Source organism: Kwoniella pini, chromosome 9 (genome assembly GCF_000512605.2).
Source record: "Kwoniella pini CBS 10737 chromosome 9, complete sequence".
Classification (NCBI taxonomy): Eukaryota; Fungi; Basidiomycota; class Tremellomycetes; order Tremellales; family Cryptococcaceae; genus Kwoniella; species Kwoniella pini.
This window is the reverse complement of record NC_091724.1, coordinates 31,595-46,481: the sequence shown is the minus strand read 5'-3', so window position 1 is coordinate 46,481 and position 14,887 is coordinate 31,595. Positions and strand designations below refer to the sequence as shown.

Below are 14,887 nucleotides of genomic sequence, written 5' to 3'. Positions count from 1 at the left end.
CTCACCCAAGGCAAGGTGGAGTATCATCTGCACACATATGCATAGAACGAATACGAAGTCACCTATCGTAAGGGTTCGAGGGAATATTATCGCTCGGTGTTGATGATACTTGTCGATAACAACGGATATCTCTTACGATCATCCTGTGTACCATCTTGCTTGTTCTGCAAGGGGTACATCAGCACGGCAGCACGACAGCCGCTCTTTCGCTCGCCTCGGACGCCGAGCCCAAGGGGGCCGTGTCTATCAGATTATAAGGGGCGATCTGGTATGACAAGACAGAGGGCGACCGACGGCTTCGCCGATTTACGAGATGGCTGGGTCGGGACGGTGTCTCCATCATTTTCTTGGAACTGCAGCAGATCGAACTCTTAGATGCGTATGCGAGCCAAAATACGATCGATGCCGTTTGCATCACTTCGAGGTATGCCGCGTGGGCGGCTTCGGGTTACGGCTTCGGTCATTGACCTCTGGTCCCACTGACATCATTTTCGTTATCTATTTGGGAAAGTAGGATTTCATGCTACTATATAAGAACATAGCGGATGAACACAACGTCAATACCCGTCGACAGCTACTGAGTTTCGCTTTTTTGAGACTTTAGTCAGGTACTCCAGTACAGTACTTCGAGTACACTAATTCGATTCGACCGAAACTTATTCTAATTATCCACGACATGTCCGCTTCCTCTCTGTTCCTAGTCCTCGGCGCAACGGGCGGTACTGGCAAACACTTGGTCAAACGAGCATTACAAGATGGTCATCGTGTACGAGTACTCGTCCGATCACCGCAAAAACTCGGTGATCAGGCGGCAGATCTGGATGTTCGCCAAGGGTCGATCGAGGATGTAGATGAGATAGATACAGATAAGCTCGTAGAAGGGGTGGATTACGTAGTGTGTATGCTGGGTGATAAAGAAGCTCAGAGGGATAAGAAGATCAATTACCTGTTCATGCAAAAGTTTGTCCCTTCAATGCGTAAGCACGGCATCAAACGATTCTTATATCAAGCAGGTGGATTGAGTAAACCATATCAAGGATCTCTCTCTTGGACACTTTGGTTAATCAGAAATACAATTGCTAGTGGATTCAATGGTCAACATTTGGATAACGAAGCTGTAATGGAATATCTAGAAACTCAAGCTAAAGATTTAGATTGGATAGCTCATCGTGCCGGCATAATTTCAGATGGAGAATCAAAGGGGACTTTGGAAAGATCCATATCAAAATTTAGTATGGCACCTCATAGAGATTGTGCGGATTACAGCTATCGACTTATGCTAGACCCTTCGAAAGACGCTATACATACTAGTGACTTCAGCTGCTATGTCTAGACCAGAGGTGTAACGCAATTCACTTCTGCAGAGATACATTTTCAGGCGGATGAAGGAGAAAACGGGGTCTCGAAGAAGTTAGAGGCCGGATGCAGTCAATGGCATGTGTAGTAGATGGGAACGGGATGAAGTGAGTAGGCCGCAGGAAGTGTACTTAATTCTTTGGTTGTATTTGGCATCCTTGTCACACTATGTAAGCTTATAGCTTTTTCTTATGTATGTTCATTCATGAGGCTATAATGCTATACATCAGTATTGAGCAGAACGCTTTTGTCAAAGTCCTCTATTTTTGGATGCCTCTCTTCGAATCTTCCGTCAAGATTTGATTCAATTTGGTCCTTTGTTTGCAGCTCTCTGCGAAGGCCATCATCCAGACTGTTAGAGAATCCAAGCGGAAACGTCAATTTGGCATGACTCACCGAAGGAGAAACTCTTAGCTAACGCTTCGAGTTCATCGAAACCCAAACCTTCGAAGTATTGTCCAAACTCGTGACAAAGTTCCTCCTATCAGATTTATTAGCAAATACGAGCCAGGCATGGAAGTAGAGTCAACACTCACGGAAAGAAGGATATTCCTAACGAGTCTTCCGATATGAGTAGCAGGTTTCCACGTTCTTGGGTATCGTTGTGATAAAGAAGGAACAGCATCGAGGAACCATTTCTCGAGAGGATCAAATACCTCTCTGACAGGGATATCATCACAACCCCACTCGTCTGCTGCGAGTTTCTGCGCATCATTACATCAGTGACAACCTATATAATCATATTTCATGTCCGCTTACCTTTTTCTTCTCAAGGAAAGGCTTGAGTCGTTGCATATAAGGTGTATCTTCGTCAACATATACCATCCCTTGGAAACCAATGTCTAAGAAACCAATCTATCAGCAAGGGCAGAGTGTCAAGTAGTGCCGCAGCGCGTACCTTTGTACAACCATATAGACCAGCTAGCCTTGCTCTTAGAGTAGATATCTAATTGGGATTCTAAAACATTATACCGCCTTTCGTTGATCTCTTGCCAGTCTGACAGCCCATCATTGGCGTTTTGGTACACGGGCCCGAACTCTCCGTTCCAGATTGGACCCTTTGCAAACAGCGACTCAGCTGATGCACCGAGTGTAACAATCAATAGCGACGCGAAAACTCACGCCAATCTTCTTCATGTACTCCACTTTTCTGTTAAAAGATCTTTCCAGACTGGCAATTTGGTCAGGAGAACCCTATGAGGGACGAGACGATAAATTTAGCAATCGGTACCCAATCTTTCTTACTAAACTCACGGTGAAATCAGCTGGCGGATTAGGGAAGCCATAACTGTCAAAGTACAGGTCAGCTTGGGACTTTTCGGAAATCTTGCAGGTGTAGATACATACTTGGAATAATCATGACAAGCATATACAGCATTGGGGAGAGGTTCACCAAAGTGACTGAAGTCAGCTCCGAAAGTGCTAGCAAAGAAGTCGACATCAGATTCGCACGATTGTATGTATCAAAGCCCAAGAGCCTGACTCACTTGCCATCCAAAAAGAGTATGTGGTGAGGATCAATATCTCTAATAGCTTTCTCCACCCGACAGTAGAAATCAAGCAAGCGGGTATGTTCTATGTCTGTGGGCTCATTGAGAGGGTTATATCCGGCAACCCAGGTATTGCCTTTGTAATGCTGCGAAGTAGACATGTGCTTTAGCCTTTGTGCAGAAGTATCGTCACAAAGTACGACTTACACGAGCAAGATGCTCCCATATCAAAATCGTACGGTCCTGGAAATCTTTGTGATCCCAGACTAACAAATTTCTTTAGCCATCTAAACAGGTTTCTACAAGCATCTACATTGTCACTCACACAAAGCTTGATGACCTCCAGCGTCAGCATGCCAATCTATGTTTTGACCACCGGGAGCAGCGTGGAGGTCAATGACGGTGTAAATGCCATATTTGGCGCACTAGAAACAGAGAGGATAATTCAGGTCTATCAGTATCAATTAACCGATGGACTAACACCAAATTCACCAGGTCTATCACTCGATCCAGGTGTTTCAATCCTTCTTTCTTGAAGACTCGTGGATTCATATCGTCCTCAAAATGACGATAGTTGACCTGGACTCAGGACTTTAGCGCTATTTTACCCTTGTTCCTGTGGACGGACTTACGGGTAGTCGGATACAATTCAATCCGAGAGAAGCAAAAAACTTGGCATCTTCTTCACCGAAGAAGTACTCCAAGAACTATGGTGTCACTCAAAGTTCAGCTGAAGGCTGCTATTGAAGTCGAAGACACTCACTTTGTCGAAGAAGAACTCGTACTTCTCCTGACCTATGACCTTTTTAATAGCTGCCCTGGCTTGGAACTCGTGACCTGGATAACCGGTGATGAAGTTCTCCATGTTCACTATAGCGACCATTTCGTCAGAAGACGTGCAGATAAAGCTCAGTGATTTGGGTCAACACTCACTCCATCCTCCCAGACCAGCTCCTGAGAAAGTAAGATCAGCACTGTATCTCCCATGTATTCGTCGCTGCAGCTTACCCTTGAGCAAGATTGGCTTCCCATGAAGTGTGATGTCTTCACCGTTGACGACCAAGTAGTCACTTTGACTCGAGTCGCTCATCTTGTCTCGTGAGTAGAATGTTGAAGATCTTGCTAACTTGTGAATGAACAAGATGACGAAAAGTCAGACACTTCATCACAATGACCTCTGTCGATGAAAAGTCAAGTAACTGCTCATATTCGGCGAGATTGATCTCTCCTTAGATTCCGGCCTAAATGATGGTTTCGAGTAAGATATCTACCGAGTTATCCGGAGGATTGACGTGATAAACACGGTGTTGATGACTTCAAACCCCAGGCAGTTGGCGATCACATGATGTGACGGCGTGATTGATCTCGTACAAAGCGAGTCAATAAGCGGGCCGGAGCACCATTCGGGGCCTAGTCTAACTTGGGAAAAATTCAGGAACGTCCACCTCCGGGAGATTGGTTTTACGCTGGTTTTAAGCCTTTGCTAATCAAGGAATGTTATCACATGTGATAAATCAAACGGCGCGTTTAACAGCTCAGATGTTTCTACCGTCAGCCAACTGCGGCGATGTTGCCCCTCTGGAGCTGACCGGACGAATTTCGGGGCGTTGATCATCTGACGTTATGATTACAGAATTAAGACTCTTTCCGGTTAATAGGCTATTATTTCGGAAGATTTGTCGATCATGCAAAGATGTCTAAAAGGATCCTTCACCTGAATACCAAGACATGACTTTTGTTGTCTCGATCATCTCACTCGTCCATATAAGTAGAACAATAGAATTCGAATCGTGTAAAGATTCTTTCTTCCACACGAGTACATCAACCAACGCCACAGCACAACATGGAACACGCAGTACATGAACCCAACGCTAGCAATGCAGATCTCGAAGAGATCATGAAGAACCGAGATACACGATGGTATCGAGGCTACCTTGGTAAACTGAACTTGATTTGTTTGCTCTGTATCATCACGTCCATGAACAACGGATACGATGGTTCCATGATGAATGGTCTTCAGTGAGTAGTATATCGGATCACCATTCACAAGATTTGCTTACTTACTCTCGGAATCTCAGATCATTAAACACTTGGAAAGACTACTTCGGAACGCCCACAGGATCGACTCTTGGTATTTTCAACGCCATCCAGTCTATCGGAGGTATCGCTGGTCTACCTTTTGCCCCATTCCTTAACGATCGATTTGGTCGTAGATGGACCATGTTCATAGGTGCTGCCAGTAAGTCGGAGTTGAAGCCCGCAAGGGGTGTAGGCTGACATGATACGCAGTCCAATGTGTTGGTGTCGCCCTTCAAACAGGAGCGCAATCCGTTGGCATGTTCATCGGCTGTCGATTCTTGATCGGTTTCGGTCTCGCTTTCTCCTGTCTGGCCGCACCCACTCTGCTCACTGAACTGGCTTTCCCAACCCACCGAGGACCTATCACCTCCCTCTATAACTCGACTTGGTACCTTGGATCGATTATCGCTGCTTGGACGACTTATGGTACTTTCCGAATCCCAAACACATGGGGTTGGCGAATCCCCTCTCTCCTTCAGGGTTTACCATCAATAGTTCAGCTCGCCTTGCTCTTCTTTATCCCCGAATCGCCAAGATGGCTCGTTGATCACGGAAAAGATGAACAAGCAATCAGAGTTCTTACAAAATATCACTGCGGGGGTAACACTGAAGACCCCCTCATCGCCTTCGAATACAACGAAATCAGAGAAGCTCTTCGACTTGAAAAGGCCGCCAATAAATCCTCTACCTACTTGTCGCTCTTCCGAGGTCGAGGTAACTTGAAACGAATGCGAGTGATCATCGCCATTGCATTCTTCTCCCAGTGGTCAGGTAACGGTATCGTATCTTACTATCTCAACCTGGCTCTTGATGGTATTGGAATCCGATCCTCTGGTCAGCAACTTATCATCAACGGTGTTTTACAAGTATACAATCTAGCTACAGCTTACCTTGGTGCTCTTTTGGTCGACAAACTCGGAAGAAGACCTCTTTGGCTCATTTCAGTCGCGGGAATGACAGCAAGTTACACTCTCTGGACCATCTGTAACGGTATCTACGCCAAATCAGCTACAAACCTCGATGCTGACGGAAACCCAATCGGTGCCAATCTTGCTGCCGGTCACGGTGTTATTGCTGCCATTTTCCTCTACTATGCCTCCTATAACCTCGCCATGTCCCCACTTTTGGTGTCCTACACGGTGGAAATGTAAGTCAACTCGGCCTAGGATGCCTTACATGCTGGTGGAACCTTAGTGCTGAACAACTGATAAATTAGCCTTCCGTTCCGAATTCGATCCAAGGGTCTTATGGTCATGCAAATGAGTGTCAATGCCTCCCTGGTCTTTAATCAATATGTCAACCCTATCGCCTTGGGTAAATTGGGCTGGAAACTCTACATTGTCTACACTTGTTGGCTTGCGTTCGAGTAAGTAAGACTCCCTCACCGCATTGAATCAAATTTTCTGACTGAAAATGCCATCCAGATTCGTGTACCTCTACTTCACCGTCATCGAGACTAAAGGTAAAAACGGTCCTCTTCCTCTCGAAGAGATCGCTGCTCTGTTTGATGGCACAGAAGCCAAAGACGAGGTCCAAGCTGCTACACACAATCAAGCAATCGTCCAGCCCGATCATGGTCTTGGCTCTGATTACGACGAGAAGGCAATGCAGTCGAAGGATATCCCAGTTCACCAAGAGCACCAAGAGCTGCAGACAGCTCCCGCTCTGTCCAGGGATTACTAGGTTCAAAGAATGAGTAAGTTTGGTGGCACGAGATGTCATGATCGAGAAAAAGGATGACTTGAGAAGCAAATCTGTATAATGTATTCAAAGGGGATGGTCGCTCAAAAGGGAGCATAGCGGAGCGAGTTATATAGTCCATATCCTGCACCTCTTAGTCTCTGTATTGTAATTACGTGATAGCGAGAAGTCTATGCAAAGGATCCTTCTGCCTCGCAAAAGCGGCTGTAATGGGAGAATATGTAGAGAAAAGCGCGAGCTGGCAGACGTTTGTAGAACAGACTGTATGTTAGTACCTGTCAACTGTATGACTGAACAATTGATCGCCGGTATCTCGTAAGAAAGACGGCCCGATTGACGGCAACGTAAAGGTATACATGTGGTACCCCATCAAGAGATCACGAGTGTATGCGTGAAACTACGGTTATTCTTGATTACGATCCGGCGCATATCCCATCTGTTTTCATCTCACAACGCTCCGATGACAATTTTATTGCTTGTTATCGCGCCGACTCTCTCATTATCGCTCACGACGTTATGACAAGTGAAATGTGACCATGTCATCATTCTTGAAACCTTCGAAAACCTGCGATCAGTGTAGAGTGAGAAAGGTGAGTCACAGCCGATATACGTGCCAAGACCGCTCCGCATGAACTGTTCACAACTCGTTGAGATCGAAACAATTGTGACGTCCCTACTGACTCTTCGCCCTTACAGATCAAATGTGTCGGTAGCGATCGCGAAAGATCGTCATCTTGTGAAGGTTGTGATAAGCTATCGGTAGATTGTACATACGACTATATTAGAAAGAAGCCTGGAAGGAAGAATTCGTGAGTCGGTCCAAGGCGTTTATTCTGTGGTATCACTGACAATGCAAACCGATGCCTGTAGCTTGGGCTTGAACGTGAAAAGACGTCAATCGTCAGAGTCTCAATCCATTCAGAATGAGGCTTCGATCCAATCAGGTGCTCAACGACCCAGAATCTACTCGCAGCTTCCCGTGCAACACAACTCCAACGTTTCTCGAGCATGGCTAACTCTTAACGACCGAACATCGATTGCCGCCCCGCATCTCCCACAGGCAGCATCACCAGCTACCGTGCTTCTTACTCCCCCAACCCAATCACTCATGGCGGCGACACCTGATTCACCATTCAAAACTTCTATGGACCCTAGCAAAAGCTGGCTAGACTCCCTATTAGACGGTACTGGATTCCCTCCCGTATCGACGTCCACAGAACTTGTAGTAAATAGCGGCGATAATATGCCGCACAATACGGATTTGAATATGTCTTTTGCGTCGGATCAAGCACAACTCCTGTCTCTTGAAAGCTTGGTTGGCATGAACGCATTTAGCAATTCACCCGGAAAGGTAGAAACCATGAGTAACTTAGGCGGTAGAAGGGAACCACAATTAGAAGATTTAACCAATTGGACAAATATTACCCATTTCATCGCGCTTTTCCTTAAATACCTCTATCCTATCTTGCCTCTCGTACACAGACCCACCTTCTCTGAGTATTTGGCCACAAGGAGGGACCTCATTGATACGGATTTTAGGGCATTGTTACTGAGCATTGGTGAGGATCTATTGCTAAGATTGTACGGATAGCGCTTACCTTACCTGTATTAGTCGCTTATGTGATCTCGCAACTCCCAACTAGTAGATTGATCAACGATCAATTCGATATTGAGGGACTGAAACGTTTACAGCGAAGATGTCACAGAACTTGTAAAGCTTTGCAAAGAACCTACTATGGTCCTACCAATTCCACCCAGATATCTACAATCATCTTGTGAGTCGTCACGTCCACCTTTCAGGCCATTCCTTGTCATTTTTGCCTTTCGCGTTCACTTATATTGATAATCATCGATTCCATAGCGATACTTTCTATCTATTGTCCATAGGGCTAGGACACACAGCAGGGGCAAGACTCGGTCAAGCTATACAATTGGCTTACTCGATGGGCATGCACAGTGATGCGAAGACAGAGGCTCTTGGACTGGACCCCATAGAAATTCAACTGCGACGAAGGGTCTTCTGGCAGCTATACGCTGCCGATAAGTGAGTATAGTAATTTTGAGTGTCTAATGAGATCTGACACTCTCGAAGAACCCGAGCCATTTCAGGTCTACCGATGATGATTAACGATTTTCAAGGCGTTTGTTCGTTGCCTGAACCGGTAGATGATGAATTCATTACGTCCCAGGGCTCTTTCGCACAACCAGCATCAAGGCCATCCCCAATTGCCGGGTTTGTAGCATGTTCCAAACTCTTCCGCATCATGTCGGAATGCTTCTTCCATCATCGTTGTATAATATCAAATATGCGGACAGTTGATACCGCTTGGACCGTAACGGTAGAAGACCGACTTCATCAACTCCTACAAGATTTCTTAGATGTCACGCAGGATCACTCGGTCCATGGTAATGATACCATCAAGCACATGCTGGCTGTTCAGAGGGCTAATATCCTGATAACTGCTGCAATTTGCAAGTTTGCTTTGGTCAGTCAGCTACATACTGCTTCAGGATGGCAGAGAAGCTGACAGTGGAGTACTATAGTCGGATCTTCGCATAGCTTTGCAAGTTGACAAAGACCAAATGGGAAAAGAACGCGAGGTCATTGCGAGGGAAATACATTCATCCTTGATGAAGTGGGTGCCCAAAGCCGGGTCTGCGTGTATAATGAGCTGACCTGAAAGCAGTATACCGGTCGAAGACCTAGCATCTAATGGTGAATCTGTCCGCTCAAAAATCTTCCATATCGTGTGTGCGTTGTGTGATCAGAATCCTGCAAGCGCGGTAGATCAAGGTCTGATATGGGATTGGTATAACATGGTGAGTTCATCGTCGAAGTGCTTGGAATCGTTATAAAGGCCATACTGACACTGTCAGTCGATAGTTCTCTGCGATTAGCTTTGTTCAGATGCCACCACCACCGCCAGAGGCCGCCTTGGACAGCCGCGCAAACTCACCTCCTCCCGCTTCCATGCAACAACAACAGCAGTCTCAGTACCCCTTACCAGGTCCGCTAACCGGTAGCTCAAGCGGAATAACCATGAATCCTGGGTCAATATAAGCCACAAGAAGCTATGAACAGATCAAAGATCGCTTTAGGCACGGATGTGCAAAAGCCTGACCACAGCAAAGTGATCCTCTCGGCGGAAGGCGAAAATGATGTTGTATGCATACAAAATGTATAAGTACTCAGAGGCTTTATGATGTCGGAGATCGCCTGAGGTCCAGCTTCGATTCCTAATTAGTGTTTTGTTGATTGTAAAAGCTCGCCAAAAATCCGTTCGCTCGACTCAATAGACCCTGGGGACTGGCATACTTCTCTCCCACATCGGAGACATCATCGGGCAAGCCGTAACCACCACCACCTGGAGTATCTGTTGGCGCAAGTCAGGTCAGCACTGATAAACCTGCTGATCGTGATCATAGCACATACTGATGATTATGTGATCTCCAGCGTTCATCACACATTCGTTGTTTCCTCCCAAATTGATCAATCTGACTACACCATCTTCTGTTTTTCGGATCCACTGGTTTACACCCTTCGCTCCGGGTTCTCCTCCGCACATACCGTACGGTGCGATTGCCCTCCGTTGAGATAAGATTGCTACGTCGACTTTCCTGGTGAATTCGATGTCCCGCACACACCCGTCTCCGCCTCGGAACTTGCCCGCACCTCCAGAACCGACACGTTGAGAGAATTCGTGAATGATGACAGGGTATTGCCTCTCAATAATCTCGACATCTCCAATCGCAGTCTACCCAGCGCCGTCAGCTAATCGTAAACTGTGTTATGAATCATATGCTCACGTTTGTCATGTGTACATGTACGCAATCCTGACCCTGCCAGGAAGGTCCTGCTCCAGCACCACCAGCGATAGTTTCGTACTAAAAGCGGGTTAGCCAGTGAGCTGCGCTTTCGAGGATGAGAAACTCACATAACCGAATCCTTCAATCTGCTTCCCGTCGACTTTCTGACCTCCATATCCAAATGTCAGATTATTGCATGTCCCTTGCGAGGCTCCACAAGCTTGGAAAGCTCTCAGAATGGTGTCAGTCACTCGTTGCGATGTATCGACGTTACCACTACGAGGAGTTGATCAGCAAGAAGTATATTTTATCAACATGCAAAGAACACTTACCCAACTGTAGCTGCATCTTCAGAAGGTGAAAGAATAGTGCCTTTAGGTAATATGATCTCGATAGGCAAAAGACAACCTTGATTAAGGGGTATATCTACAGACAATAGTGATCGAAGTACGTAGATCACTCCACTATAGAGAATAGCGGTCGGGGCATTCAAATTACCGTAGCTGAGAAATGCCAATCAGTAAACTTGGTCTCAGAAAATACTGATTTACTCACACTTGTGGACTGGTACTGGTGAAATCAAAGGTAGCTCCGCCTGTCTCTGGATTGATATCGATTTTGAGGTGAATTTCAGCTCCACAATCCATTGAGTCCATTGCCTGAAGGGGCTTTCCTTCGTGCTTTTTGTAAATCGTTCGAAGCATGTCTCTGACTGCCAATTCGGCAGTACGTTGAATAGCAGCCATGTAGAATTGTACGACTTCGAGAGAGTCTTGTTGTACCAAACTTTCAATGAGCATAGCACCTCGATGGCTGATTGCCTAGATTCAGTAACGTATCGCAATGCGAGGAATCTGAATTAGCTCACCAAGATGCAATTTGAGCTTTCAAATCCGAGATGTTGTCGGCAAGAGTTCTTGTACCTGCACATCCGGGATACTTTCCTGGCTCATCGTAGAAATGGAACTTGACACCAGCCTCGTCAAATACACCCTTCTTGACAATCTTGAAACTCTTGATTTGAGCACCTTCTTGCCAGATCTCCTTACTAAATGGCGGCATACTTCCGGCGGCCATACCTCCGATATCGGCGTGGTGAGCCCTAGCGGCGGTCCAGAAGACAATTTTACCTTGGTGGAATGCCGGTACGATGACGGTACAATCGGGAAGATGGGATCCTCCAGCGCTGGGATGATTAGACAAAAGACAATCTCCAGGTTCCAGTGTGTCTCCGTGCAGATTAGCTTGGAAACGGACAGCGTGGGACATAGCTCCTAGATGACAAGGGATGTGCGGAGCATTGGCGACAAGACCACCATCTGGAGAGAATAGAGCACAACTGAAGTCGAGTCGTTCCTTGATGTTGGTAGATATGGAGATTTGCCTCAAGATTGAACCCATCTGCTCGGCGATTGACATGAATCGGTGACCCATCACTGCGAGCTTGACGGGATCGACGTGCTCGGGATCGAGAGCAGCAGGTGGTGCAGGTGGTGTGTGTAAATCAATGAGGACATGTTCGCTCAGCACTGTTGCGATATATCCTGGTTCAACCAGAATGGTCTGTGTCGTGTCGAAGAGGATAGCAGGACCCTTTATTACCGATCAAATCCTCAGCTTCTGTGCTTGGCCCTTCTCGTATGGCAACGGACTCACCAGAACTTGATTGCCAGAAACAATACTATCCAGTCGAACTACGGCAGTATCCAGATACCCCGGTCCTTCGAAGAAAACCTTTTTAGCAGGATATTGCGAGCCAGCGAAGGGCGTGAGACTGGCTTTCTTGAAGTCCGCATAGGGACTGTTGATATCGGAGATCCCAGAGACCCCGATGGCTCTCACTCGAATGTCATCGCACATAATAGCCCGATCTTGCAGAGTGAAGCCAAATTGTTGTTGATGTTCAGCGATGAAAGCCGCCGTAAAGTCTTGATCTTCGGGTTGAGCAATCATCAGCTGTGTAGCACTTCCTTGATATCGACAGTTGAGGTAACGCTCGAATCGAATAGACTTGGAAGAAAAGCCTTGAGCAGAGAGTCGCCCCGCTCCGGTATTCTCAAGCTGTGCGAACCGATCCTTGATAGCAGAGGAAACATCGTGGCCGAGATTGAGGGAGGTCGGCTCTTGAATCTCGCTGACTACATCGGCTAGAGACATACCATAGGCTGAAAGGATGGATGAAAATCGAGGTATGATGATCCGACTGATACCAAGAGAGCTGGCGATACCGGTACCGAGTTGACCACCCGCACCTCCAAACATGACCAAGTGATGTTTGGAACTTTCATGACCTCGGGCTTCCGTCAATCTGACATGGTATCAGTATAATGTCTGCCAAGCGTCAACTCACGTCCTGATAGGCCTGCATACAGCTTCACTGGCCACCTGCAAGAATCCAGCGGCGATTTGTTCGATCGACAGCTTGTCTTGCGTGACACCTCTCGCAGAATTAATCTTTTCGGCCATTTCGGTAAACAACTTGCGACTTGCCTCGACATCCAAAGGCTCATCCTCATTTGGACCGAAGATAGCAGGGCTGTAATGCAGGTCAATCACAGGATCCTGATTCCGCGCGCCGGGCTGCGTTCACTCACAAATGTTCAGGCAACAATCGCCCAAGAACCAGGTTGGCATCAGTGATGGCCAACGGTCCACCTTTCTTGTAACATGCTGGACCAGGGTGGGCTCCAGCACTTTCTGGTCCAACGATGAACATTCCATTACGGTAAAATAATCGAGATCCACCTCCAGCTGCTACAGTATTGATATCCAGCTGAGGCGCTTGGACGATGACTAAGGAGGAAGGGTCAGATCACGCATGAAACGGAACAATCCACAGCGCTCACCCTGAGCCACTGCGGTCTCAAACACATGTTCTAGTTTGCCATTATATCTAGACACATCGGTACTAAACAGAGGCAGGCCTCAGCATGTTTCCAGTGAATCTAAATTCGTTGTACACTCACCTCGTTCCTCCGATATCACACCCAATGAGAGGAACACCTTCAGTTTCATCATAACAAGTTCTAGTGAAACCAATAACACCACCTGCTGGACCAGATAATATAGCTCGAAGTCCACTGAAGTTATTCCAGGTACACAATCCTCCGTCACTTTGCATGAACAGTAATTTGTTCCCAAAAGCATCTATACCGCCTTCAAATCCCTCGCCGAAAGACTCCAGATATCGACGAGTAACAGGGGTGAGGTATGCATCTGCAGTCGCGGAATTGGCACGTGAGACGATTTTGATCTAGTCAAAGGTGTTAGCTCGGCTGGGCGTGCGAGATCCTGGTGAACGGCAGATCAGCTTACCATAGGTTGAAGCTGATGCGATATCGATACTGAGAAACCTCTGTCTTTTGCCAAAGATGCAATCAACTCTTCATGTTTGGTGAAAGTGTACGAATGTACCAATGCGATAGCCAAACTCCTGAAGCCTTTATCCCACAATTCTTCCAGTTGTTTCTTCACCACCTCCAAGTCCGGTTTCCGTATAACCCTGATGATATCTCCAGTCACACCACGTGTCAGTGCAGTGTCTGCTTCGACATCTATGGGTTGCGGATTTGGATCTTGTGCGAAGGTTTCTATAGTGACACGCTCATCCACTTCTACTACTTCTTCGTATAAAAATGCCAGTTTCTTGATACTTAGATCGAAGATAGATGGACGAGCTGCGGCAGCATTAGCTGTATAGTTGCAGATCGGAAAGTGCAAACGACGCACCCTGCATCCCGATCTTCATCACATCTCTATAGCCCTTTGTTGTTATGAGTGCACACCTCTCTCCTTGCCTCTCTAACAAGGCATTTGTGGACACGGTTGTACCCATGCGGATTGACTCTACTTGATCTAGCTTAAGCTTCTCACTCTTAGGGATCGCTCTGCCAGTCACCTTCTCGAGGATTCTTCGAATGCATTCTGTCGGTGCGTCTTTGTAATTGCTGGGATCCACGGACAGAAGCTGGGGCATTGTTAGATAAATCTTCAAATACTGAAAGACCACTTACTTTGACTACGATATCCTCATATCCTTCTCCTCTAGTACATATCGAGTCTGTGAAAGTTCCACCTCGATCTGTTGCGCGTGAATTGCTCAGCAACCCATTGTCCCGTGTTGAGTAGACATCTCATGCTCACCTATAGCAATTCGAGCGAGCACGGGTCCAGCGGTCATGGTGAAAGAAGTTCTGAGTTTTTTAGAAGTAAAGCAGGTACAACGATCCGTAACGGTTTGAAAAAGTATATGGTTGAATGATCATTGTTCGAAAAATAGGAAGATCTTGCTTATCTATCATTATCGCTGGTGGTCACAAAGTAATCATGCATTCAGGGATTTGGTAAAAACAGTGTTCCCGTTATTCCTCGGGTTTGCATCTGAACCCCGATTCCGGGTTTCATTCCGGGTTACTTATATACCTCCCGATTGCCTCCCGAGCATCCCTCTAATT

General features: G+C 46.6%; 5 protein-coding genes across 5 annotated transcripts; 3 read left to right on the top strand and 2 right to left on the bottom strand.

The window, feature by feature from the left end:
* Positions 1 to 676: 676 nt before the first annotated feature.
* I206_106314 (uncharacterized protein) lies at positions 677 to 1,333 on the top strand (the record flags this gene model as incomplete). The annotated part of the gene is made up of 1 exon (XM_019158810.1): positions 677 to 1,333. The coding sequence occupies one exon, from the start codon at positions 677 to 679 to the stop codon at positions 1,331 to 1,333; it is 657 nt and encodes a 218-aa protein (XP_019007948.1).
* A 283-nt stretch (positions 1,334 to 1,616) lies between these two features.
* I206_106313 (uncharacterized protein) lies at positions 1,617 to 3,936 on the bottom strand (the record flags this gene model as incomplete). Its single annotated transcript, XM_019158809.1, has 16 exons — positions 1,617 to 1,687; positions 1,753 to 1,837; positions 1,893 to 2,060; positions 2,116 to 2,198; positions 2,255 to 2,414; positions 2,479 to 2,550; positions 2,611 to 2,644; positions 2,704 to 2,778; positions 2,844 to 2,992; positions 3,054 to 3,112; positions 3,172 to 3,271; positions 3,339 to 3,425; positions 3,479 to 3,553; positions 3,610 to 3,716; positions 3,780 to 3,800; positions 3,855 to 3,936. 16 exons carry the CDS (start codon positions 3,934 to 3,936, stop codon positions 1,617 to 1,619), a joined length of 1,428 nt encoding a protein of 475 aa, XP_019007947.1.
* Positions 3,937 to 4,689: 753 nt separating this feature from the next.
* Positions 4,690 to 6,608, top strand: I206_106312 (uncharacterized protein; the record flags this gene model as incomplete). Its single annotated transcript, XM_019158808.1, has 5 exons — positions 4,690 to 4,865; positions 4,925 to 5,085; positions 5,136 to 6,072; positions 6,142 to 6,291; positions 6,350 to 6,608. The coding sequence occupies 5 exons, from the start codon at positions 4,690 to 4,692 to the stop codon at positions 6,606 to 6,608; spliced, it is 1,683 nt and encodes a 560-aa protein (XP_019007946.1).
* Positions 6,609 to 7,162: 554 nt separating this feature from the next.
* Positions 7,163 to 9,687, top strand: I206_106311 (uncharacterized protein; the record flags this gene model as incomplete). Its single annotated transcript, XM_019158807.1, has 9 exons — positions 7,163 to 7,216; positions 7,323 to 7,435; positions 7,497 to 8,185; positions 8,239 to 8,401; positions 8,488 to 8,670; positions 8,719 to 9,112; positions 9,171 to 9,262; positions 9,314 to 9,446; positions 9,511 to 9,687. The coding sequence occupies 9 exons, from the start codon at positions 7,163 to 7,165 to the stop codon at positions 9,685 to 9,687; spliced, it is 1,998 nt and encodes a 665-aa protein (XP_019007945.1).
* Positions 9,688 to 9,863: 176 nt separating this feature from the next.
* I206_106310 (uncharacterized protein) lies at positions 9,864 to 14,613 on the bottom strand (the record flags this gene model as incomplete). The annotated part of the gene is made up of 16 exons (XM_019158806.2): positions 9,864 to 10,000; positions 10,060 to 10,381; positions 10,434 to 10,511; positions 10,562 to 10,709; positions 10,766 to 10,936; positions 10,989 to 11,246; positions 11,302 to 12,026; positions 12,090 to 12,741; positions 12,784 to 12,969; positions 13,028 to 13,226; positions 13,280 to 13,341; positions 13,400 to 13,686; positions 13,749 to 14,110; positions 14,163 to 14,400; positions 14,447 to 14,514; positions 14,577 to 14,613. The coding sequence occupies 16 exons, from the start codon at positions 14,611 to 14,613 to the stop codon at positions 9,864 to 9,866; spliced, it is 3,930 nt and encodes a 1,309-aa protein (XP_019007944.2).
* Between the last annotated feature and the right edge of the window lie 274 nt (positions 14,614 to 14,887).